This window comes from Malus domestica, chromosome 16 (genome assembly GCF_042453785.1).
Source record: "Malus domestica chromosome 16, GDT2T_hap1".
NCBI lineage: Eukaryota > Viridiplantae > Streptophyta > Magnoliopsida > Rosales > Rosaceae > Malus > Malus domestica.
In genome coordinates this window covers 38,789,668-38,813,538 of record NC_091676.1, presented here as the reverse complement: position 1 = coordinate 38,813,538, position 23,871 = coordinate 38,789,668, and the positions used below count along the sequence as shown (strand labels likewise).

Sequence of the window (23,871 nt, the reverse complement as noted above, 5' to 3'; positions counted from 1 at the left end):
TTAAAGAGAAAGAAGAATTAATGTAAAAAGGACAAAGAGCTCAGCTACAAAGGGGTGTCACTCCACCATTCACCTTTCCATCATTGCTGTGCACCACCATTGCACTCCCTTTGGATTCCTATGCCGTGCATCATCATCCATGTTCGCTCCATTGACTCATTTGTTGCATCACTCCACTTCCTTTCCTTTGTCTACCATGTGCACAATATCCTTTCACCTCCTTGCACTCATTGATTCACCACTTACTCACCTTTCCACCCATGCCATGCATAATCACCCTTGTCCCCTTCATGCACTAGATTTCTTGCACTCATTTCATGCACCATTACACTCATTATCCACCCATGCCGTGCACCACCCTTGTCTCCTTCATTATTTCTGATTTCATGCATCAAAACATTGAATCATTGCACTCAATTGCTGCACATTTCTTGTCCCCTTCACCCATCAGATTTCATACAACTTTTACCTCCACTACATGCACTCATTGATGCATCATCCACCACATTTGGAATCCCATGCCTTGCATCATGAGTCTTGCTGCACCTTTGACTCATTTCTGCACCATTCCACCTCCCTTTCCTTTCTCTACCATGTGCATAATCATTCATGTTCCCTAGCTGCAACACCACTCCATTTTACCCCCGATGCTTTGCATCATCACTTCACTTTCACCTTTGAATCATTTCAAACACCACTCAATGCACTCATTGCTGCAACACTACTCCATTTTACCCCCCATGCTTTGCATCATTACTTCATTTTCACCCTTGAATCATTTCAAACACCACCAATTTCCCTCCATTGCCGTGCACTTCCTCTATAAAAGGAAGTGTGTGTGGCAGCCATATAGTCTAGTTTTTGATTGATCATTCATCCCCATTTCAATACAACCTTCATCCAAACACACCCATTCATCTTTACATCCATTCCTCCATACAAACAAACCTTCAAACACTCACCAACACCTTGTGCCGTAGTAAAGGAAGGGAAGGAAAGTGCTTGGACGTGCTTGCTGTCCAACTTGGATTGTTGGAGCGTTTAGGTGTTTTCTTTCTTTTCTTTCTAATGTTTAAATTCATTTCCTTTTGTTTTGTTGTAAATATGAGTGGCTAAACCCCTCTTGGCTAGGGGTGATTTCAAAGCCATGACTATGTTTATTGCAATATAATTTGATAAATTCCAGTTATGAACTCTTGAATTGTGAATGAAATTGGCTTAACTATTTGATTGATAACTTATTTGTATTTGTTGATTAAGGATCGACACTTAATTGGCATGCATAAATCCAATGCTAGAATATGAGAAAGTTTCACATAATCGTTACAAACTTATATTCATAAGTAGTGGAGGTCGCTTATAAACGATCGCGTTAAGTTCAATTCCTAGCATGAGTGACATGATGTCATAGTCGCAAGTGCTTTGTCAATGCTTATGATTTTCATTAAACGTAATGATCTTTGATTGTATCTCTATTATGATGTCATGTAGGGAACTTTCGAAGAATGTTTTGGGTTGTCGAATGATGTCATCCAATCCAATAAAACTAGGAAAATCTGAGAGTTAACTAGTGATGTCACGGTTAATTTGGAGCATTGTCGTTCATAATTCAATGAAGTAGTAACTGGAAATCGAGTTATTTGCATACATGTCATGTGTGGAGAAAAAGCCTCTAGCTATCCCATCCATCATCTTATTTCTCAAATTTGTTTTACAATCTGTCTAGTTTTTCATACTTGTTTATTTGTTTCAACTTCGTCCCAAACTCAATCCCCCTTTACTTTAGTGTGTCTAATTAGTTAGAATCTGTTTTAATTTGTGTTTTTAAATGTTTTGATTCAAGGAAAGTCAATTTTTGTCCAAAGTCATTCCTAGTGTCTAGTTTAAGTTTATTTGGTTGTTTTAAGTTGTTTTGAGTATTTTAAGTTTGCTTTGAGTCTTGTGAGTCTTGTTAAGTGTTTTTAAGTTTAGTTTTATGTTTTTGAGTCAGTTTAGAGGTTATTAGCAAGCCCTTATAATCCCCGGTCCAGAACGATCCCTACTTATACTTATACTACAATTGTCAAAAAAGGGTTAAATTTGTGTGTTAAGTTAATTTTCGCATCAGCTGCTCGGCAGGAGCAGGCTGAGCCACAGGAGTGGGCTGCTCGGCGGGAGCAGGCTGGGCTATAGGAGTGGGCTGCTCGGTTGGAGCAGGCTGGGCCATAGGAGTGGGCTGCTCTGTTGGAGCAGGCTGGGCCACGGGATCAGGCTGCTCGGAGTGTGATGCATATGGGTGTGAGGCTTGGGCTTGGCTTGGCAACACGTTAAATTCGCGTTGGGCTTGGAGTGACATGGCTTGGGCCGTAGCCTTGGTGCTGTGAGCCTTGGATGGCATGGCTCAGGCTGTGATGAAGGCACCATGGACCTCGCCACGGGTAGCCACCACGGTGGTTCCCGTGGTGGAAACTCGTGGTGGTGGTGCCGCTCCACTTATTATCGCATTTAGCCTCACGGATCTCCACAATCCCATTTCTTGAATCTTAGAATTTTCACTTGTGGAATTTTCTAAATTTCTAGCCATTATATTTTTCTTATACGTTTTATCAAAGAACCTTTGCAAGTAAAAAATTCTAATAATAAGAACGCATGAAAAATATTCAAATGGACTAGAAAATAAAGAAAAAACCTTTTTGTGCGAGAGTCTTCTACGAGTATGGATTTCAACTCTCAATGAAAGCACCAATTTGTGGATGCAAATTTCTTCCTCCTCGATCTTGGACGATTTTGCACCTACAAAACAACTGGCACCTTAGATTAAAGCCAAAAGCCTCACGTGCCCACGATGAATGGGGGGGCTTTGGCCGAAGAACCTCCGATGCCAAAGTTAGAATTTTAGAGAGAAATAGTGTTTAGAGCATTTGGGATTTTTTGTACGAGAATTGGAATGAATATTTGGTGAAAATAGGAGCCTATTTATAGGGCTAGGTTGGTTCACTTTAGAGAGGAAATGTGGCCAGCCACTAAGTAGGGTTTTTAGGTTTTATTTTGGTTTAATTAGCCAATTAATTGGCTAATTAAACATAAAAGGAAATGTTTTGGTAGTTATGAAATTAATTGGCTAATAAAAGGGAAGAAATGGTGAAAAATGGTAGAAAAAGTGATGGATTAGGTTTTGAATGGGGATAGCCGGCCCTTTAGTATTTTTAGGTGTGAATGGGTGTTTTAATTGATAATTAAGGGATTGATTAGGTAATTAATCCCTTAATTAATCAATTTTTAGGGAATATGAAAGGAAAATATTATTTAGCTAATTGATTAGGTAAATAATGGAATACAAAATATATAGAATAAATTAGGTTTTAGGAATTACCTTATAGAAAGGATTTGATGAAATAGGCTTTAAATTGTTACCTATTTTGGGCACTTTTGACTTGATTGAGGATGATTGTCCACTGCTCGCACGTAGGAATCTCGGTATGTCTCAAGGGTATTTTTGTCCTCTTTTACCCAAAAATCCACGTGTCGCCTTGTGATTATTTTTGGCTCCACATTACTTATTCTGTTTTATTTTTGGCATGGCATACTTAAGATTATGGATATGTGAAGCATGAATTGATATATATGTATATATATATATATATTTATTTATTTATATTCTATTTCTGGGAAAGTTATACACGTTTTATGGCGAGGGGTTAGAGCATTTGATAAATGAAATGGTTTTGTAAAGCTTTGTTTTTGCCCACTCACACTTTCTGTTTTGTGCCCCTACAGGTTTTAGATAAGCTTGTTCGTTGGTGGCTCACGAGGATTGATTGGAGGTTCTGACAGACTATCACAAATATAGGGCATCTTTGGGTGTCGTTTAATTAGTATTTGTCACATATTCTAGCACTTTTCTTAACTAGTACTCTTATGAGTTGGTTTTCATTTATTCGTATTCTTTATTATCATTATTACTTCTGCACTGTGCACATGGCTACGTCACCCTCACGTGACGGCCATCATGCCTCGATCTCGGTTGAGGTGTGTCAATTCTTAAGTCCAAATGGCATAACAAGCCACTCAAAATGTCATTCTGGACAAGTAAAAGTTGTCCACTCAATTGATTCTTCTACTAATCGTATTTGCCAAAATCCTGATTTATAATCAAATTTATTAAAATATTTACTCTCTTGAATTTTATTTATAAGCTCATCCTTATTTGGTAGCTTATAACTATCTTCATATGTATTATCATTTAATCTCTTGTAATTATAAACTATTCTAGCTTTACCTCTCTTAAGTTCTAAACTTTTTCTCACAATAAATGATGCTGATCTATGTCTAGACTTAGAGGGTCTAATTACTTTTAAATTTAACAACTCTTTTATTTGCTGCTCAAACTCTTGTTTATCTAATAAACTACAAGGCATATCAGTTGTTTTAATGGGTAAATCTGGGTTAATTATATATTATTTTGCTAATATTTTATTTTTACTCCAATGTAACTGTGGGTCTTCTCCTATAATCATAGTTTGTTCTGCTAATTGTAACAATTCTTCTAAACTCTTTGGTCTATCTAACTGTAATATTTTTATACGGGTTCCTTCTTCTAAAATCGGATATTCATGTTCAAATATTTCTTCATCAAACTCTTCTATGTTATTATGCTCATCATTTTCTTTTGAGCTTTCCAAATAATAACTATCTTGACTACTAGATTCTTCTATACTTATGCTTTTGTATGCTTCTACAGTATTACTTTGATCAGTTATTGTAATACCTCTTTTGAAAAATGTTATGTTAGGGTTCATAAATAAAAAACCTTGCAAACTTTTCAAAAAGTTTAAACCTAAAATGAATGGGTATGATCCTACTGGTGAAACAAATGTTAATGGTAAATTAAATTGTTGTTTTTCTACTTTGATAAACTCATTATTAATACAGCGTGTTAAATAAACTGGTCTCTCATCAAACTGTATTATTCTCACTGGTTTTGCTAATTTTTGTCTATATTTTTTTTATACTAGTTCTTCTCTTATGACACTCTTTGTACTCTTTGTATCTATCATAACTGTTGTTTGTATCTTATGTTTTTTTTGCTAATTCTATTTCACAATTTATAGTAATTAAACAACTATTTTTTGGTTTTTTTATACTATGAAAAATATTTCCTAATATTTTAGTACTTTCTTATGATTCTGCTGAATTAACTTCTAATAACCTATTACTATAACACTTTTCACATAATATTGAATATGTATTATAGTACTTATTTGCAACTAACTTGCTACACTTATGACATTTTTCTGGCCAACCTAAATTTATATATTTATATTCTTCTTCATGTTGTTCTTCTATGAATACACACATATACTCTTCTAAATCACTATTTGTGCTACTTGAGTTTTCCAAATCTGAATCTATCATGTTAATACTCTCTATACTATAAATACACTCATTATCACTTAAATCATCTAAACTATATATTGACTGTATATCCTCATCTTCTTCTAACTTAAACAACTCCATTAAATGTATTTTTTCTCTCGGCTGTTTACCTAATTTTGGACATTTAGGTCTAATGTGTCCAACTTCTCCATATGAATAACATTTACAGCTACTCTTATCTTTGGTGCTTTATATTTTCGAATTCAAGGTTTACCACTTCTTTTTCTAAATTGTTTTGGGATATATTTTCTATTCCTATATGTTCTTGAAGGTCTTATGCTGAAATTCTTATGTTGTTTGTAAGGTTTATATGACTTATATTTTTTTTTTTTGTATATTTTCTTATGCTTATTTTACTTATGACAACCATACTGTTGTGGTAAATCTATATTTTTACAACTCATGTAAAATTGTTTTCTAATATGTCTCTTAGCTTTTATTTGACTACACTCTTGTCTAAGTATATCATATACATGTTGAATTCTAGGTCCTATTGCAATATCATTTTTCTTTGGATGCTTTTGCCATTCATTCCAAATATTTTCACCTATTGGTCCTTTTATTTTTGCAATATAAGTATCTAATAAATTAGTATCACTAATTCTACTTGTTCTTCCTAAATATTTAAAGAAATCTGTAGTATACTCAGCTATATACTGTAAATCACAAATTCGTAATTGTTCTAAATTTCTAATTGCTCTTATTTGTTCTTGTTTGCCTCTGCCATCTAACCTATTATGATCTAAAAATTCTTGTTTAATCAAGGTAACAAAACCATCAATATTAAAATGTGTTTTACCTGCCTGATGCTGTTCTGAATTTTGAACTTTCCATGACTGAAAGTAATAAAAAACTAAACCATCTAAGGTTCAAAATAGTCTAACATATTTTGTGAATTACTAAAATCTAACATTAATGGTGCATGTACCCAACCTTTCTCCCATCTCTCAATTGTTCTCTCCCAATCTTGTGGATCTACTGTCACAGACCGTCCCGAAAGATATTCCTTGATTAAGTGAAATGTCTAAAATACCCTTAGACGTTGAGATGTGTTGTGTGATATGTTTTGGTTGTGGTCCAATTCCTATTTTCCTAGACTTTTGGGACTATTCAGGATTTAGGTTTTAATTTCTTTTGTTTTTGGTTGGCTGCAAACTGGACCACACACACACCTATACCCAATCCCGTTGACATTCTCTCTCTCTCATCCCTCTTGGTTTTTCTTCATTTTTCGTACAATACGTACGGACAAACCTCAAACCAAACAATATCTTCACGGATCGAGGTTGTTGAAGTCATCTTCATGTTCCTGGTGAGCTCAGGAACACATCTATACCGTTTTTAGAACGTGAAACCCTCGAAAACCCGAGAACCTAAGAACCTCCAAATTGAGCACTGTTCATGCACTCGTGATTGTGAAGTTTTTAGGAGATTTTAAGCTGCCAGGAAGCTTTAGGACGTCTTCGCGAAGCTTGGAGAAGAAAAACAAAGTGTTTTGGACGTGGGGAAGTTGAGTTTGGCAAGTTTCAAGTTTGGCCGAAATATTGAGGTTTCTCCAATGAAATCCCGTGGATTTCAGTGCATAAAATTGGTAAGGTTTTGTTCTACTCGTTGTAAGCATTATTTTGGTTCAAATTTCATGGATTTTGGTGCAAAAATGAGTGACATATGAAGCTCTAAAGATTTTCCAGAAACCGGCGATTGCAGCGGCATTGGCGTCGGACTCCAATGAACCAAGAAAGAAGGAGGAGAATATTCCTTCAAAGTTGACGGAATATTCTGACGCCGTCAGGTAACTTTAACGGCATATTCTAATTTTTAATGGAATATTCCCTAACAGCGTTGACTATTCCGTCCCCTATGCCAGGCCAGTGCCTGCGCGTGGGCCGCGCGTCTAGCCTTTCCTTGGCCGACGCGTGAGGGTACATGGGGTCATGAAATTATTTTCTAAAAATTTGGGGATGTTCCTAAGGTTGAGTAGGTCATGGTGGTATATTTAAATACCCCATTTTAGCAATATATGAGAAGTTACTTTCTAGTTTTGTGTATGTGCTTTAAATGACGTTTATTCAGTTATTTCGCATATAGGTGAGACCTATCCTGAGGACGAGCGCCATCAATCGAGGCTTGGGGGCTACGATCCTTCGACATATCAGTGAATGGGATTTTGGTTTTCCGTATATACCTATATACTTGAGATTTTTCCCAGAAAATGAATTTGAATGATATTACTTTTTGAAATGCCATGCAAAGTATCTGCCTATTTTATTTATGCATTAGTAGTTGCATATATTTATAATTGGTGTTGTGGACGCACAAGTAAGTGATAGGTAAGTTCATAAATTAAAGATATAAGATTGCTTCAGTTATGTGAGATATGATGTGATGTATTGAGAGCTCATAAACCTGCACCCTGGTGTTAGTGCTTCCGCCTAGAGTTAGGGCACAGTCTTTCACGTGATGTTCACCTTACACACCATATGCTAACCTTGGATCCAAGTTAGGTGCACAAGCTTGTCCTACAGACCACTTTAGGTGATTCCGACTCGTAGGTGACCCATGATCATTCGCACAGTCTTCACGTGATCATAGCACTAGAGCATATTTATTTTACACCTAGTCTTGTCGTACAGACCATTTTAGGTGGTTCTGACTCATATGCAAGATTTGATTTGATATGATTGAGATTGGTTATAAGCTATAGACTCAGCCGTACAGATTGAGTTAGAAGAATTTGGCTGATACGATATCTGACATTGATATATTTTGTTTGGATTACTTATGGCATTGCATTGAGATACTTTGGCATGGTATACTTTTATGGATTTTCATCTTCAGTATGATTTCTGATACAACTTATTATTATTGTTATTTTCTGGGAAATTATATAGGTTTTACGGCGATGCGTTAGAACTTTTGAGAAATGAAATGATTTTGAAAATCTTTGTTTTTGCCCACTCACACTTTCTATTTTGCGCACCTCCAGATTTTAGGTAAAAGTGCTTTGGTGGATCACGAGGAAATTCGATAGGGGTTCTGACAGAACATCATAAATGTAGGATTCCCCGTGGGTGTGTATAATTAGTACTTGTCCTGCTTTACTGCATCTAGAATATTTATGCTCTGGTTGTGTATTTCACACTTAATCTCGCACTAGCACTTTATATTAGCTAGTACTGCTAGTAGTTGGTTTTTATTCATTCGTAATTCCTTATATCTCTTTTGCTTCTGCACTGTGCACATGGTTACGTCACTCTCGCGTGATGGCCAGCACGCCCTGATTTAGGTCAAGGTGTGTCAGTTTAGTATCAGAGCATTAGGTTTGCAGTCCTGCATATCTTGAGAATTTCTAATTATTTTGATGTCTTCTGTCAGAACTATGCCGCATCGTAGAGATTCACGTCCTTCTGTTGAGCCTAGTTTCCCCGTTATAACTCAGTTAGGGGAAGCTATAGCTAATGCCATTCAGTCTTCGCTCCGTCCTCCCCAAAGGACACCTCTTAAGACTGTGTATAATCTAAAGCTGAATCATTTTATGGGGAATGAAAGACATGAAGGAACAGAGAAATTGATCAATCATATTGAGAAGAATTTCTGTGTAATGCAGAGTCAGGGGAATCTTCTTCCTGATAGGTGGGTCGAGATGACTACCTGGTTTCTAGGTCCAGAGCCTGCATCCTGGTAGAGACAGGAGTCTTATCAGTTGTTACTAGAAAAAGTATCTGACTGGGAAGTGTTTAAACAGTTGTTTCAGAAAAGGTTTATTCCCCTGAGTATATTGACAGTAAAAAGAAAGAGTTTACTCAATTAAAGCAGGGGAAGATAACGGAAAATGAGTATTATAGGAGATTCACTGACTTGTCGCGATATCATCTGGAGGTTGCTACTAATCCGGTTGAGATGCTCCGTCATTTCAGGTTGGGTACTAAAAAGAAATAGCGTTCTATAGCAAGACTCAGAACTTTAAGAGGAGTGGAACGAGTTCCAGTTTTTCTAGCAGAGGTTTTAGTGCCACTGGTCAGAAGAGAGGTGGTAGATTTTCAGGAGGTCATAGATTCCAGAGGCAGGGACATGTTGGAAGAGGAAGTGCTCATTTGTGCCATAGAGGTAATAATAGTCATTTTGGGGAGTGTAGGAGAGGCATCAGTGGATGTTTTAATTGTGGGAAGATGGGACATAGAGCTATAAATTGTCCCCAGAGTCAGCAGAGGCCCCAACAGCCTTATATGCCACCACCAACGCCGATCCAACAAGTTCCAAGGTCTGGTAGCTATGGTCAGATGGGTCAAGGTTATGCTTATCATTATCAGGGCGATGCCGCTCCTTATGCATCAGGGCAGTATCAGTATTCGCATGATCCTTATTATCAGAGTGGGTATTCTCAGTATCCTGGAAGGTATACACCGTATCCTCCCATTCCAGTTGGTGGATCTTAGTGGTATCAGGGAGGACAACCCCAGCAAGTAGAGATTACTTCTAGTAGTGCAAGATCTTCTAGGCAATCTGGGCAGCCGAGTCAGAGACGAGGTGTGCAGGGGTGAGGTAATCAAGCTAGTAGAGGTCGTGGGGGACAACAACAAGCCCAAGGACATATTAATAATATCTCTCTACAAGATGCTTAGAATCATCCGGACTTGATGACATATTAATAATATCTCTCTACAAGATGTTTAGAATCATCCGGACTTGATCATGGATATGTTAAACATTCTTGATCATTTTGCTAGAGTTTTAATTGATTGTGGAGCTACGCACTCTATTATTTTTCATACATTTGCTCAAGTGACACAACCTCATCCTACACCTCTAAGGTATGATTTAGAGTTTACTATGCCTAGAGGGGAGATATGTATGTTGATTATGTATATCCAGGATGTCCAGTGATGGTAGAGGATGTGGTTATGCCAGCTAATCTTATCCTATTAGATATTGTTGATTTTGATGTAATCTTAGGCACATATTGGTTGCATTATAATCGTGCCAAGATAGATTGCTATGGGAAAACAGTTGCTTTCCATCGTCTTGGATTACCTGAAGTTACTTTCCTGGGTGAAAGTAGTGGGGTGAGGCACGATATTATTTCTGCTGTAAGAGCGAAAAAGTTGTTATCTAAAGGTTACCAGAGTTAACAGAGGCCCCAGCAGCCTTCTATGCCACCACCAGCACCGATCCAGCAAGCTCCAGGGTCTGGTAGTTATGGTCAGATGGGTCGAGGTGGTGCTTATCATTATCAGGGCGATGCCGCTCCTTATGCTTCAGGGTAGTATCGGTATTCATAGGATCCTTATTATCAGAGTGGGTATTCTCAGTATCTTGGAGGGTATACACCGTATCCTCTCATTCCAACTAGTAGATCTCAATGGTATCAGGGAGGACAGCCCCAGGGTCTGGTAGTTATGGTTAGATGGGTTGAGGTGGTGCTTATCATTATCAGGGCGATGCCGCTCCTTATGCTTCAAGGCAGTATCAGTATTCGGATGATCCTTATTATTAGAGTGGGTATTCTCAATATCCTGGAGGGTATACACCGTATCCTCCCATTCCAGCTGGTGGGTCTCAGTGGTATCAGGAAAGACAGCTCCAGCGGGTAAAGATTGCTTCCAGTAGTGTAGGATCTTCTAGGTAATCTGGGCAGCCGAGTCAGAGACGAGGTGTGCAGGGACGAGGTAATCAAGCTCGTAGAAGTCGTGGGGGACGACAGTAAGCCCAAGGACGTATTAATAATATCTCTCTACAAAATGCTTAGAATCATGCGGACTTGATCATGGGTACGTTAAACATTCTTGATCATTTTGCTAAAGTTTTAATTGATTGTGGAGCTACGCACTCTATCATTTTTCATACATTTTCTCAAGTGACACAACCTCATCCTACACTTTTAAGGTATGATTTAGAGTTTGCTATGCCTAGAGGGGAGATATGTTATGTTGATTGTGTATATCCAGGATGTCCAGTGATGGTAAAGGATGTGGTTATGCCAGCTAATCTTATCCCGTTAGATATTGTTGATTTTGATGTAATCTTAGGCACATATTGGTTGCATTATAATCGTGCCAAGATAGATTGCTATGGGAAAACAGTTGCTTTCCATCGTCTTGGATTACCTGAAGTTACTTTTGTGGGTGAAAGTAGTGGGGTGCGGCACGATATTGTTTCTGCTGTAAGAGAGAAAAAGTTGTTATATAAAGGTTACCACGGATATTTAGCTCATGTAGTGTTGAATGATGTTGCTTCTAGTAGTGTGGAGGACGTTCGAGTAGTCAGGCATTTTCCTGATGTATTCCTTGATGATTGATGCGAAATATATAAGCACACAAATTAAACCCTCTTTTTGACAATTGTAGTAAAGTATGTAAGTAGGGATCGTTCTAAACCGGGGATTAAGAGGGCTTGCTAAAACCTCTAAACTAACTCAAAAACATAAAAACAAAGTTAAAAACGTTTGAATAGACTTAAAGAACTCAAAACAGGTTCACAAGACTCAAAATAACTTAAAGACACTCAAAACTGCCTAAAAACACAAACTAGGCAGTTTCTGACTCTAGCACAACTTTGGACGAAATTTGGGTTTTGACTTGACTCAAAACACTCTAAAACACAAACAAACAAATTTTAAACACTTTGAAACAAGAAAGTAAAAGGGGGATTTTAGTTTTGATGAATTTGAAACAAACAAACAAGTTATAAAACTAGGAAGATTGTAAAACAAATTTAAGAAATAAGATGATGGATGGATTAGTTAGAGGTCCGTTCTTCACACATGACACACTTGTATATGAATTGATTTCCAATTTAAATCTCAAGCATGTTCATGGCTTCAAACTTCCCCCTAACTAAATAGGAGTTTAGCCACTCATACTTACAAAGCAAAGATAAACAAATTTAAACATTGAAAACAAAAGAAAGAAAACACCTAAAAACGCTCCAACAATCCAATTTGAATGGCAAGCACGTCCAAGATCCTTCTTCTTCTCTTTGTAGCGGCACAAGGTGTGGTTTGATGGATGAGTGGTAAATTATGGTGGTGGATGGATATAGGTGGGTTATGGTGAAGGGTGGATGGGTGGATTGTGTTCTCTTTGGTTTTCTTCCCCCTTGTTATGGTGAAGGGTGGATGTATTTATAGGCTAGGGAGAGGACCACTCCATTTCCTTTGCATGTGAGCTTGTGTGGGTGTGTGTTGGCATGTTTCCTCTTTACATTTACACACACATGCTTCATCATTTCAACCACAAAACACACACATTTTCTGCCATGTTTTTCCCTTTACATTTACACACACATGACCTCCATCATTTCAACCACAAATCAACCCATTTTATGCCCATGTGTGTGTGTTTCCTTTGCCCATGTGTGTGTGTTTTTCCTTTGCATTTGTACACACATGTTCTTCATTATTTCAGCCAACAATCCACCCATTTTCTGCCCATGTCAAACTATCCATGCCTTGCCTTTCTCTTTGTGTATGTGCTGTCCACGTTTCTGAACCTTTCAGTGTTACAATGCCCATAACTTCTTCTAGAAAAATGATATTAACAATCCGTAAATTGCTCCAGAAAGTAGACATCCGTAGCTTTCCACGAATATAAGGCTCATTTTCTAATTCATTCTGAGCTGTTTGTAACATGCTTTCAAAGTCAGCTAATCTGCACAGGCAGTTTTGACGAATTTGTTACTTAATAATTCACTTGTGCTACTTTTCTTTTCTTTGCTTGATAAATCACACAAAATACAAAAACATAGTAAATAGCTCAAAAATGTAAGGAACTAACTAAGAAAAGACGAGTGAATTCGAAGTAAAAATATATATAAATATGATCCGATCAAATACCCCCACACTTAACTTTTGCTAGTCCTCGAGCAAAACAAAGAAAACAAGAACAAGAAGTAACAAGAAAAACATTAGCTTCCCCCTATGTGACCCTCATAGAATTTCATTCGAGAACACAAATCAACAAGAACCATAGCTAGCATCAAACAAGCTAATCCAAGTTCATCTTCCTTATTCAAATATTAGCAGTAATCTTTAAATCATCCTTGAAGTGTAGTGTGTGAGATAGCCATGCTAATGCAATTTCAAGTTTATATTTTTAAAATCATCATATGCAAACTAGCGACCTTCTCACGGGATATGCACTCAATCACACATGTGTTTAGTTTTAATGTGTTTCGCTCAAAAATTCAAATGTGAAATTTCTACCATAAGCTTGCATAAAGATCACTTCTCCACAGTCATAATTGCAAAACTTAAATCAAGAGGACTTTTATTGGATGTAATGAGGTTTAGGGATATGGTTATTGAAACGATAGAATAGGAAAACACAAATTCCAAGCTACATTGCAAGCAATTCTTTTCTTTAGATTTATAAGAACTCAAGCTCTCCAGCAATTCTTCTAGCACCTCCAACCACAACCTTAAACTGAAACTTTAAAAACTTTTTATTTCATTTGTATACAATCTTTCTTTTTCTTTTTCTTTTCTTCTCTTTTCTCTTTTTTTTTTAAATACAAACATGAAATACCCCCACACTTATTCTTTTGCCAAACACCTTCAAAGTACTTCACAAACGTTTCTCATAAGACAATCTCGCATTGCTCGCTTGGAAAGGGTAAGGAAAAATGTTTCAGGTATAAGGGTAGACATATCTGGTGATAAGAAATAAAAGGCTCAACATACACGGCTCAAATTGGCAATCTAATGATATCATTTTTATTTGGGAAACATGGTTATTTGGGCCATAGTGGTAAACCTAATGCCTCTATCATTTCCAAGTTCATGCAATCAATGACAAACATTTTGAAAGATCGTTATGCAAGTTCTAGAAATGTATCTCACATAAGTTCATCACACATGAAAGAATAGGAGTGTATGAAAAATGCACACACTTTCAATCGGCTCAAAAACTCACATAGGATGTATATGGTCACTAAATTCACATATGAAGCTTTAAGTCATACTTTAGTTTCACATTAACAAGGCTATGTGCATTTGGTTTTTCAAAGATGATCAAACATGTACAAAACTAACAAGAGAATTAGGAATTTCACAAAACACATGTTAACTAAGTTCTTGATGATCATGGTTCAAATTTGATCCAATTATATCATTGGGTCGGGAAACTAACAAAAATCTAATTCATAACAATAAGGGAAACAAGACAATATTTTTGGATTTTTAAATTTTCCGATTTTTTTTAAATTTTATTTTATTTTTTTTTAAAAGAAAACAAAACTAATTAAGAAAACAAAAAGCAACAACATGGAAACAAATGAAACTCGTTCGTAGTTGAAGGTACAAAAAAAAAAATTTCAATTTGGTCATTTTTATACTCTTTACCCCCAAACTTAAACTGGACATTGTCCCCAATGTCAGAAAACACTATAATGCAAATAAAAATAAAATAAATAAATAATAAGAAACAAAATAAAACAATTGGACTGAAAACTTCCCTAATTTGCAGTAAAATCAAGCGATGACCCCCAAGCTAAAATTCTGCAATCAACTTCAAGGGTGGAAATAACCAAAAGTTCCTGCAAAGAAAAGAAATAAATCAGTTAAGTGACACAAGAAAATATAAAAAAAATTGCAAACGAAAAATTGAAAATCACGATAAAAGACAATGAATAGAACTAATAAGTGATCATTGATCGTGCTTGTTGACTTTCCACAGCTTTCCTCTTGAACGGGGTGACACTTAGCTTTTTACTTGCAAGTGATGATTTGATGATATTGTACGGCGAAGCTTTGCTCTTTGGTGATGTTGCAGTTCCCTATTTGTTCTCCAAGCAGATGTGGCAGCTTCTCTAGTTCCTCAGCTCGGACTCCTTCCGCTGGGATGATTGTGCAAGCTGCATTCTTCTCTGCTTGTTTCTTCTGTACGTTGTCTCCACATGCTGTTGGTATCATTTTCGCTTGCCTTATCTGTTCTTCAGGTAGATGTGGCAGCTTCTTTGGAAGTACATCAGCAGTGGAAGACGAGTACTCGAGAGCAATTTCTCCATGTCCTGCAGGTTAGAACAAAGACAAGGAAAAGGACATGGAGAATGCATGATATGAGATACTCTTGCTTTCAACCATTATGATATGAAATACTTTTGCTCTGGATGGGTTGTTTGCAGGGGTATCCCAGGGAATGAGGAATACAGAGTGACTCGAGAGGGTTCTTTGGGAATGCATTCTCGGAGATGAAGAAGTGCTGAGAGGGTGTGCCTTTGCTGTGGAAGGCGAAGGTTAATACTTATAGGACTTTTCTTCACAACCGGAACTATTCTCTCACTCATTGTCGGCAACCGGTGGATGGATGAATAGTACAAATTACGCGCTTTCTGACAAAGTTGCCCGTAATTTCCACAAAGCAGATTCCTCATTGATATCTGGAATCGGCGCTTCGAGTTCTGAGCATCGTCGATTGTAGAGGTAGCATGTGACACGTGCGGATAAATCTGGAAAAGAAGATTTGCCCGTGGGTTGAAGCCCAGCTTTTGAGAAAGCTAGCGTGTCTTTGACTGTTGAATTTCCCTCTTCGATTTCTGAATTGGTGCTTCGACAAACTGCCCGAGAATTTCGCAAAGCAATTTGCGTGTGACAAGTGACGACACGTCAGGACAAATTGATCTTTTGAAATCCGGGGTTCGGCTCGTGGTTTCTGAGCAAGCCCAGCCTTTAAGAAATGAAACGCCTCTTTTGAGAAAAAAATCCGGCTTTTGAGAAAGGAGCCCCGACGCTTCGATTTGCGAGAGGACGCTTCTCTGAGGAGCGCCTCTTTGATTTCTTCTTTTTATAGAGGCGTTAATTTTGTTCCATAACACACTTGAGCTCCCTCCTGTAAACACTCCCTCCTGTAAACTTCCAAAATCTTAATCAGTCTGATCTCTTCTTTCTCAACACTTTCAGAAAATGTCTGGCCCTTCCGATCGCCGTTTTGACTTGAACCGTGGTGAAGAGGCAGCCCCGCCTTCACCAGACAACATATGGCGCCCATCATTCATATCCCCTACCGGTCCCCTTACCGTGGGGGATTCGGTGATGAAAAATGACATGACCGCTGCGGTGGTGGCCCGAAACCTTGTCACCCCCAGAGATAACAGACTGCTCGCTAGACGATCTGATGAATTGGCGGTTAAGGAGTCTCTGGCTCTTAGCGTGCAGTGTGCCGGTTCCGTGTCCAACATGGCCCAACGCCTATTTGCCCGAACCCGTCATGTTGAATCGTTGGTGGCTGAAATACAGAGTCTCAAAGAGGAGATTAAAGGACTCAAGCATGAAAATAAACAATTGCACAAGCTCGCACACAGCTATGCCACCAGCATGAAGAGGAAGATTGACCAGATGCAGGACACCGATGGTCAAATTTTACTTGATCATCGGAGGTTTGTGGGTTTGTTCCAACAACATCTGCCTTCGTCTTCTGGAGCGGCACCGCGTAGTGAAGCTCCAACTGATCAACCTCTGCCGCCTCCTCCTTCTGTGGCCCCGCCGACTGCTGAAGCCCCGCCTACTACTGAAGCACCACCCGACCAATGAATACTATTAGTTTACATCATTGTAAAATATTTGTACTTTTTTTTTACTTTTTTTTTTTTTTATGTATTATTATTATTATTATTATTATTATTATTATTATTTTTAAATATGTAAATTAATGTAAAAAAAACTTTGGTTAACCTTCCCCCACACTTAAACTAAATAACACAAACTCACAGAAATCAACCAAATAACACAACTAACTAAACAAAACAAAATGAAAGCAGTAAAGATAAGGGTGTAAGAATTCAAATCTGATTTGGTTAGCGATTCCAAAGTCTCCCTTCGTTGAATGCTTGGGTTGCCTCCCAAGAAGCGCTTGATTTAACGTCTTTAGCCGGACGAAACTTTCCTTTAAACTCCCCTCGGCTCCAAAGCATGGAATTTATCTTTTAATGGGAGGTGATACTTGAAATGATTCGGCAATGGTTTAAATTCAAGAGTGGGTGCCTGAATCATCAAAATCAGAAAAATGTTAGTATAAATAAAAATTAAAATTGGAGAAGATGGCTTACTTTCTTTTTCCGACACAAACTCAATGACAAACACCACATTTTTGAACATTTCCGGGACTTTGAACTTGGCCAGGTTTACTATGATGGTTGTGGCTTGTCCCGTGTCATCAAACTCAACTGCTTTGGGCTTGATTGTCTCATGCACAGCCTCTTGGATGTATTCTTGATATGCTTCAACCACTTCATTTTCTTGAATCCCTTTTCTTGGTGTGCAAGGTTCTTTGAACATTTCAATACCATCGGGAACTTGTTTTGGTGCACCAAGAATTGGGATATCACTTTGCACCTTTGGAAGAGCTTTCACAATGTCTTTTTCACTCTCTTTGATATTTGGAATCAAAAACCTGCAAGGACAAAGGACATTCGGTGGAATAATGTTAGAATGAAGTGAATCCTCACCTGAGTTGGATGACATAGGGATTTGAGGAGCTTGCAGCAAAAATTCTTCTAAACTGCCCAGGTCGTCCTCCTCCTCTTCTGCTTGCAGCAGCAATTCATCCATGTTCGGGTTGTGTTTGGATGGTTCTGGGACAGCTTCATCCTTCATGTCACCTTCCAAAGTGATGGCTTCATCGATTTCACTTTCTGCCTTTGAATTTGCAATGTTTGAGTTGGAAAGTTCACTTTGATCTCGAATCTGTGCCATGAATTCCACAATCTGCCCAACTTGCATCTCCAATTCGTCCACTCTTTTGACTCGGTCTTGCATCTCCTGGTTTCGATTTTCTACTCCCTGATTCAAAGAGGTGAGTAACTTATTAAGTGTATCATTATCCAAGGACGTACCTGAATTGAATTGGGTTGATTGTTGTGGTGGCTGTGACGGTTCATATGGCCACTGATAGAACTCTTCCGATGGCGGCAATTGTTCTTCTTTTCGTAAACCCTGCGCTACAGAAATTAGTCCTTCAAGAATTTCATTATAATTCATGGGCATACTTTGATTTGATTGGAATTGTTGTGGGGAATGCTGTGGTGGCTGCATAGGTCTTGAATAGAACTCGTCTTGCTGCCAATATCCACCTTGTTGAAATTGTTGAGGTTCATCCCACATATAATCTGAATTACCTCTCCAATCTAAATTGTAAGCGTTGGAAAAAATGTTGCCCCTCGATTGGTTATGGCCTTGATATCCCCAAACATCTTCATTTGCATAAAATTGAGGACTTTGATAACCTTGCCCATAGGGCACATCAAATGTAGGGACACTTGGCATTGTGGTCCGTTCGGCATTATGAGTCAATTGAGCAGTGAGTTGTGCCAATTGAGCTTGAATGGTCGCAAGTGCCATGTCTCGCTCCATTTGTACCTAAAATCAAAGGAAGAAAAATAAATCAAATATCAAAAGTAACACAAAACAAGGAAAACAAAACTAAGTCAGAAACTAAAACAAAAACAAACTAAACAAAAAGAAAAGAACCAAGGGATTAGCAAAGTTTGCTAATCCCCGGCAACGGCGCCAAAATTTGATGCGAAATATATAAGCACACAAATTAAACCCTCTTTTTGACAATTGTAGTAAAGTATGTAAGTAGGGATCGTTCTAAACCGGGGATTAGGAGGGCTTGCTAAAACCTCTAAACTAACTCAAAAACATAAAAACAAAGTTAAAAACGTTTGAATAGACTTAAAGAACTCAAAACAGGTTCACAAGACTCAAAATAACTTAAAGACACTCAAAACTGCCTAAAAACACAAACTAGGCAGTTTCTGACTCTAGCACAACTTTGGACGAAATTTGGGTTTTGACTTGACTCAAAACACTCTAAAACACAAACAAACAAATTTTAAACACTTTGAAACAAGAAAGTAAAAGGGGGATTTTAGTTTTGATGAATTTGAAACAAACAAACAAGTTATAAAACTAGGAAGATTGTAAAACAAATTTAAGAAATAAGATGATGGATGGATTAGTTAGAGGTCCGTTCTTCACACATGACACACTTGTATATGAATTGATTTCCAATTTAAATCTCAAGCATGTTCATGGCTTCAAACTTCCCCCTAACTAAATAGGAGTTTAGCCACTCATACTTACAAAGCAAAGATAAACAAATTTAAACATTGAAAACAAAAGAAAGAAAACACCTAAAAACGCTCCAACAATCCAATTTGAATGGCAAGCACGTCCAAGATCCTTCTTCTTCTCTTTGTAGCGGCACAAGGTGTGGTTTGATGGATGAGTGGTAAATTATGGTGGTGGATGGATATAGGTGGGTTATGGTGAAGGGTGGATGGGTGGATTGTGTTCTCTTTGGTTTTCTTCCCCCTTGTTATGGTGAAGGGTGGATGTATTTATAGGCTAGGGAGAGGACCACTCCATTTCCTTTGCATGTGAGCTTGTGTGGGTGTGTGTTGGCATGTTTCCTCTTTACATTTACACACACGTGCTTCATCATTTCAACCACAAAACACACACATTTTCTGCCATGTTTTTCCCTTTACATTTACACACACATGACCTCCATCATTTCAACCACAAATCAACCCATTTTATGCCCATGTGTGTGTGTTTCCTTTGCCCATGTGTGTGTGTTTTTCCTTTGCATTTGTACACACATGTTCTTCATTATTTCAGCCAACAATCCACCCATTTTCTGCCCATGTCAAACTATCCATGCCTTGCCTTTCTCCTTGTGTATGTGCTGTCCACGTTTCTGAACCTTTCAGTGTTACAATGCCCATAACGTCTTCTAGAAAAATGATATTAACAATCCGTAAATTGCTCCAGAAAGTAGACATCCGTAGCTTTCCACGAATATAAGGCTCATTTTCTAATTCATTCTGAGCTGTTTGTAACATGCTTTCAAAGTCAGCTAATCTACACAGGCAGTTTTGACGAATTTGTTACTTAATAATTCACTTGTGCTACTTTTCTTTTCTTTGCTTGATAAATCACACAAAATACAAAAACATAGTAAATAGCTCAAAAATGTAAGGAACTAACTAAGAAAAGACGAGTGAATTCGAAGTAAAAATATATATAAATATGATCCGATCAATGATTTACCTGGATTGCCGCCAGACCGAGATGTGGAGTTCACTATTGATTTGCTTCCACGTACGGATCCTATATCTTTGACTCCGTATAGAATGGCTTCTGCTGAATTGAGGGAATTGAAAGTCCAGTTGCAGGAATTAGTCGATAAAGGTTTTATTCAGCCTAGTACTTCACCCTGGGGAGCTCCAGTTTTGTTTGTAAGGAAGAAAGACGGGACTTTGAGGCTGTGTATTAATTATAGGCAATTAAATCGGGTAACAATTAAGAATTGTTATCCGTTTCCACGTATAGATGATTTGTTTGATCAGCTTCGAGATGCCTGCATGTTTTCTAAGATTGATTTGAGGTTTGGTTATTACCAATTGAAGATTAGTAGTGAAGATGTCCCTAAGACTGCTTTCAGGACTCGTTATGGTCATTATGAGTTTCTAGTGATGCCATTCAGATTAACGAATGCACCAGCAACTTTTATGGATTTGAGGAATCGAGTATTCCAGCCATTTATAGACAGGTTTGTCATTATTTTTATTGATGACATTTTGGTATACTCTAAGTCTAAAGCAAAACATGTTCGACATCTTACTTTGGTGTTGAAGAAATTAAGGGAACATCAGTTGTATGCTAGGTTTAGCAAATGCCAATTTTGGTTGAATCAAGTGGCATTTTTGGGACATTCATTTCTGCTCAAGGTATTCAAGTGGATTCTCAGAAGGTAGCAGCTGTAGAGAATTGGGAAGAACCACGAACCGTCATTGAGGTACGAAGTTTTCTTGGCCTAGCAGGCTATTATAGATGGTTTGTTAAGGATTTTTCAGTCATTGCTTTTCCATTAACGAGGTTGACTAGAAAAGAAGTTAAGTTTGAGTGAGATGATAATTGTTAGCAAAGTTTTCAACAGTTAAAGTATTATCTCACTCATGCACCTATTCTGGCACTCATAGATGATAGTGGTAATTTTGAGGTCTACAGCGATGCTTCCTTAAATGGTCTGGGTTTTGTGTTAATGCAACATGGTAGGGTAATTGCTTATGCTTCATGACAATTGAAGCCTTATGAGATGAATTATCTTACATTATCTTTATGGTGAGAAATGTCACAGATCATAAAAGTCTTCAGTATCTTGTTACTCAGAGGGATCTTAATCTTCGGCAACAAAGGTGGATTGAGTTGCTTAGTGATTTTGATTGCACGATTGAGTATCACCCTGGTTGTGCGAATGTAGTGGTTGATGCACTTAGTAGGAAAACTCCAGTTAGACTTAATGCCTTGTACGCTTGTCATGTTCCTCTTCTTGCAGATTTAAGGTCCACTAGAGTGAAGTTATGAGTGGAAGATCGAGAGGAAGCCTTACTTGCTAATTTTCAAGTTAGGCCAATTTTAATTGATCATGTACTTGAAGCCCAGATGGATAATGAAGAGACCCAAGACATAATTCAAGCGAGGAATCGGGGGAAGAAGAAATACTTCAGAATTCGAGAAACTAATGGCATGCTTATGCAGGAGAGTAGAATGTATGTGCCACATAATATGGAATTAAAGAAAGCAATTCTTGATGAAGCACATATTTAAGCTTGTGCAATGCATCCAGGAGGTACAAAAATGTATCATACCATTTGACCATTTTATTATTGGCCAGGTATGAAACGAGAAATTGCTGAATATATGAGTAGGTGTGTCATATGTCAGCAAGTCAAAGCAAAAAGAAAGAAGCCTTTTGGATTGATGCAGCCACTTCCCGTTCCACAATGGAAATGGGAAAATATTACTATGTATTTTGTATACAAGCTTCCTCGTACACAGAATGGTTATGATGGCATTTAGGTGATAGTTGATCGGCTTACTAAGTCTGCACATTTTATTCCTGTGAGGGAGAAATATCCTTTAAGCCGATTAGTTGAATTATTCGTATCGAAGATTGTAAAGTACCATGGGATTCCAGTTAGTATTATCTCGAATCAAGATCCTAGGTTCACTTCTAAGTTCTGGATAGCATTCCAGGAAGCTCTTGGTTCGAGATGACTTATAGTACATCATAGCATCCTTAGACAGATGGACAATCAGAGAGGACTATTCAGACGTTGGAAGATATACTGAGATCTTCAGTGTTGCAGTTTGGTGACGTTTGGCATAAGCGGTTGGATTTGATGGAATTTTCCTACAACAACAGCTTTCATTCAAGTATTGGTATGTCACATTTCGAGGCTCTCTATGGTAAATCTTGTCATACACCTTTATGTTGGTCAGAGGTTGGCAAAAGAATTTTGGTGGGCCTTGAGATCGTGGATGAGACTACGCAGAATGTTCAGGTGATTAAGTCTAACCTGAAAGCAGCCAAGATCGTCAGAAGAGTCTAGCGGACAGACATGTCACTGATCGGGTATATAATGTAGGTGATTGGGTATTTATGAAGCTATCACCGTGGAGAGGTGTAGTACGATTTGGAAAGAAAGGCAAGCTGAGTCCTTATTACATTGGACCGTTTATGATCATCGAGCGAGTCGGTGAGGTTGCTTACAGGCTTGAGTTGCCTCCAGATTTGTCAAAAGTGCATGATGTTTTTCATGTCTCTATGCTTCATCATTACATCTCAAATCCTTCTCATGTGATACCTCATCAACCTTTGGAAATTAATCCGGATTTGACTTATGATGAGGAGCCAGTGACTATTTTGGATTGGAAAAATAAGGTTCTGAGAAATAGGACAGTGCGCCTAGTGAAGGTTTTGTAGAGAAATCACTTGGTGGAGAAAGCCACTTGGGAAATTAAGGACCGGATGAGGGATATGTATCCAAGGTTGTTTTATGATTATTAATGGATTGTAATTATTGTTTGAATTTCGAGGACGAAATTTGGCTGATACGATATCTGACATTGATATATTTTGTTTGGATTATTTATGGCATTGCATTGAGATACTTTGGCATGGTATACTGCTATGGATTTTCATCTTGAGTATGATTTATGATATAGCTTATTATTATTGTTATTTTCTGAGAAATTATACAGGTTTTATGGCGAGGGGTTAGAACTTTTGAGAAATGAAATGATTTTGAAAAGCTTTGTTTTTGCCCACTCACTCTTTCTATTTTGCGCACCTCCAGGTTTTAGGTAAAAGTGCTTTGGTGGATCACGAGGAAATTCGATGGGGGTTCTAACAGAACATCATAATTGTAGGATTCCCCATGGGTGTGTATAATTAGTACTTGTCCTGCTTGACTACATCCATAATATTTATGCTCTGGTTGTATATTTCACACTTAATCTCGCACAAGCACTTTATATTAGCTAGTACTGCTAGTAGTTGGTTTTTATTCATTCATAATTCCTTATATCTCTTTTGCTTCCGTACTGTGCACATGGTTACATAACTCTCGCGTGACGGCCAGCACGCCTTGATTTAGGTCGGGGTGTGTCAT

At 37.8% G+C, this 23,871-nt stretch overlaps 2 protein-coding genes and 1 long non-coding RNA gene across 3 annotated transcripts; 2 read left to right on the top strand and 1 right to left on the bottom strand.

Annotated features, from left to right (window-relative positions):
• The first annotated feature begins 8,794 nt into the window (after nt 1-8,794).
• LOC139193157 (uncharacterized) lies at nt 8,795-11,710 on the top strand. Its single transcript, XM_070816134.1, has 8 exons — nt 8,795-9,096; nt 9,201-9,332; nt 9,438-9,522; nt 9,615-9,811; nt 10,531-10,600; nt 10,710-10,805; nt 10,910-11,037; nt 11,299-11,710. The coding sequence occupies exons 1-8, from the start codon at nt 8,795-8,797 to the stop codon at nt 11,708-11,710; spliced, it is 1,422 nt and encodes a 473-aa protein (XP_070672235.1).
• Nucleotides 11,711-12,728: 1,018 nt separating this feature from the next.
• On the bottom strand, nt 12,729-14,953 carry LOC139193214 (uncharacterized). Its single transcript, XR_011577629.1, has 2 exons — nt 13,188-14,953; nt 12,729-13,061 (listed from the first exon to the last, which is right to left on the bottom strand). It is a non-coding gene; the product is annotated as an uncharacterized lncRNA (long non-coding RNA).
• A 5,594-nt stretch (nt 14,954-20,547) lies between these two features.
• Nucleotides 20,548-23,183, top strand: LOC139193156 (uncharacterized). The gene is made up of 7 exons (XM_070816133.1): nt 20,548-20,709; nt 20,824-20,966; nt 21,113-21,212; nt 21,354-21,468; nt 21,555-21,662; nt 22,700-22,761; nt 22,866-23,183. The coding sequence occupies exons 1-7, from the start codon at nt 20,548-20,550 to the stop codon at nt 23,181-23,183; spliced, it is 1,008 nt and encodes a 335-aa protein (XP_070672234.1).
• Nucleotides 23,184-23,871: the final 688 nt, after the last annotated feature.

What these genes read in the sequence shown, in the direction of transcription:
- LOC139193156 (XM_070816133.1), top strand. Translation starts at nt 20,548, where the DNA reads ATGGCTTCTGCTGAATTGAGGGAATTGAAAGTCCAGTTGCAGGAATTA. An exon ending in AACCACGAACCGTCATTGAG is followed by an intron (nt 21,213 to 21,353) that starts GTACGAAGTTTT and finishes AGTTTTCAACAG; the next exon opens with TTAAAGTATTATCTCACTCA. An exon ending in AGACTACGCAGAATGTTCAG is followed by an intron (nt 22,762 to 22,865) that starts GTGATTAAGTCT and finishes GTATTTATGAAG; the next exon opens with CTATCACCGTGGAGAGGTGT.
- LOC139193157 (XM_070816134.1), top strand. Translation starts at nt 8,795, where the DNA reads ATGCCGCATCGTAGAGATTCACGTCCTTCTGTTGAGCCTAGTTTCCCC. An exon ending in GGTCCAGAGCCTGCATCCTG is followed by an intron (nt 9,097 to 9,200) that starts GTAGAGACAGGA and finishes GTATATTGACAG; the next exon opens with TAAAAAGAAAGAGTTTACTC. An exon ending in AGTAGTGTAGGATCTTCTAG is followed by an intron (nt 11,038 to 11,298) that starts GTAATCTGGGCA and finishes TACACTTTTAAG; the next exon opens with GTATGATTTAGAGTTTGCTA.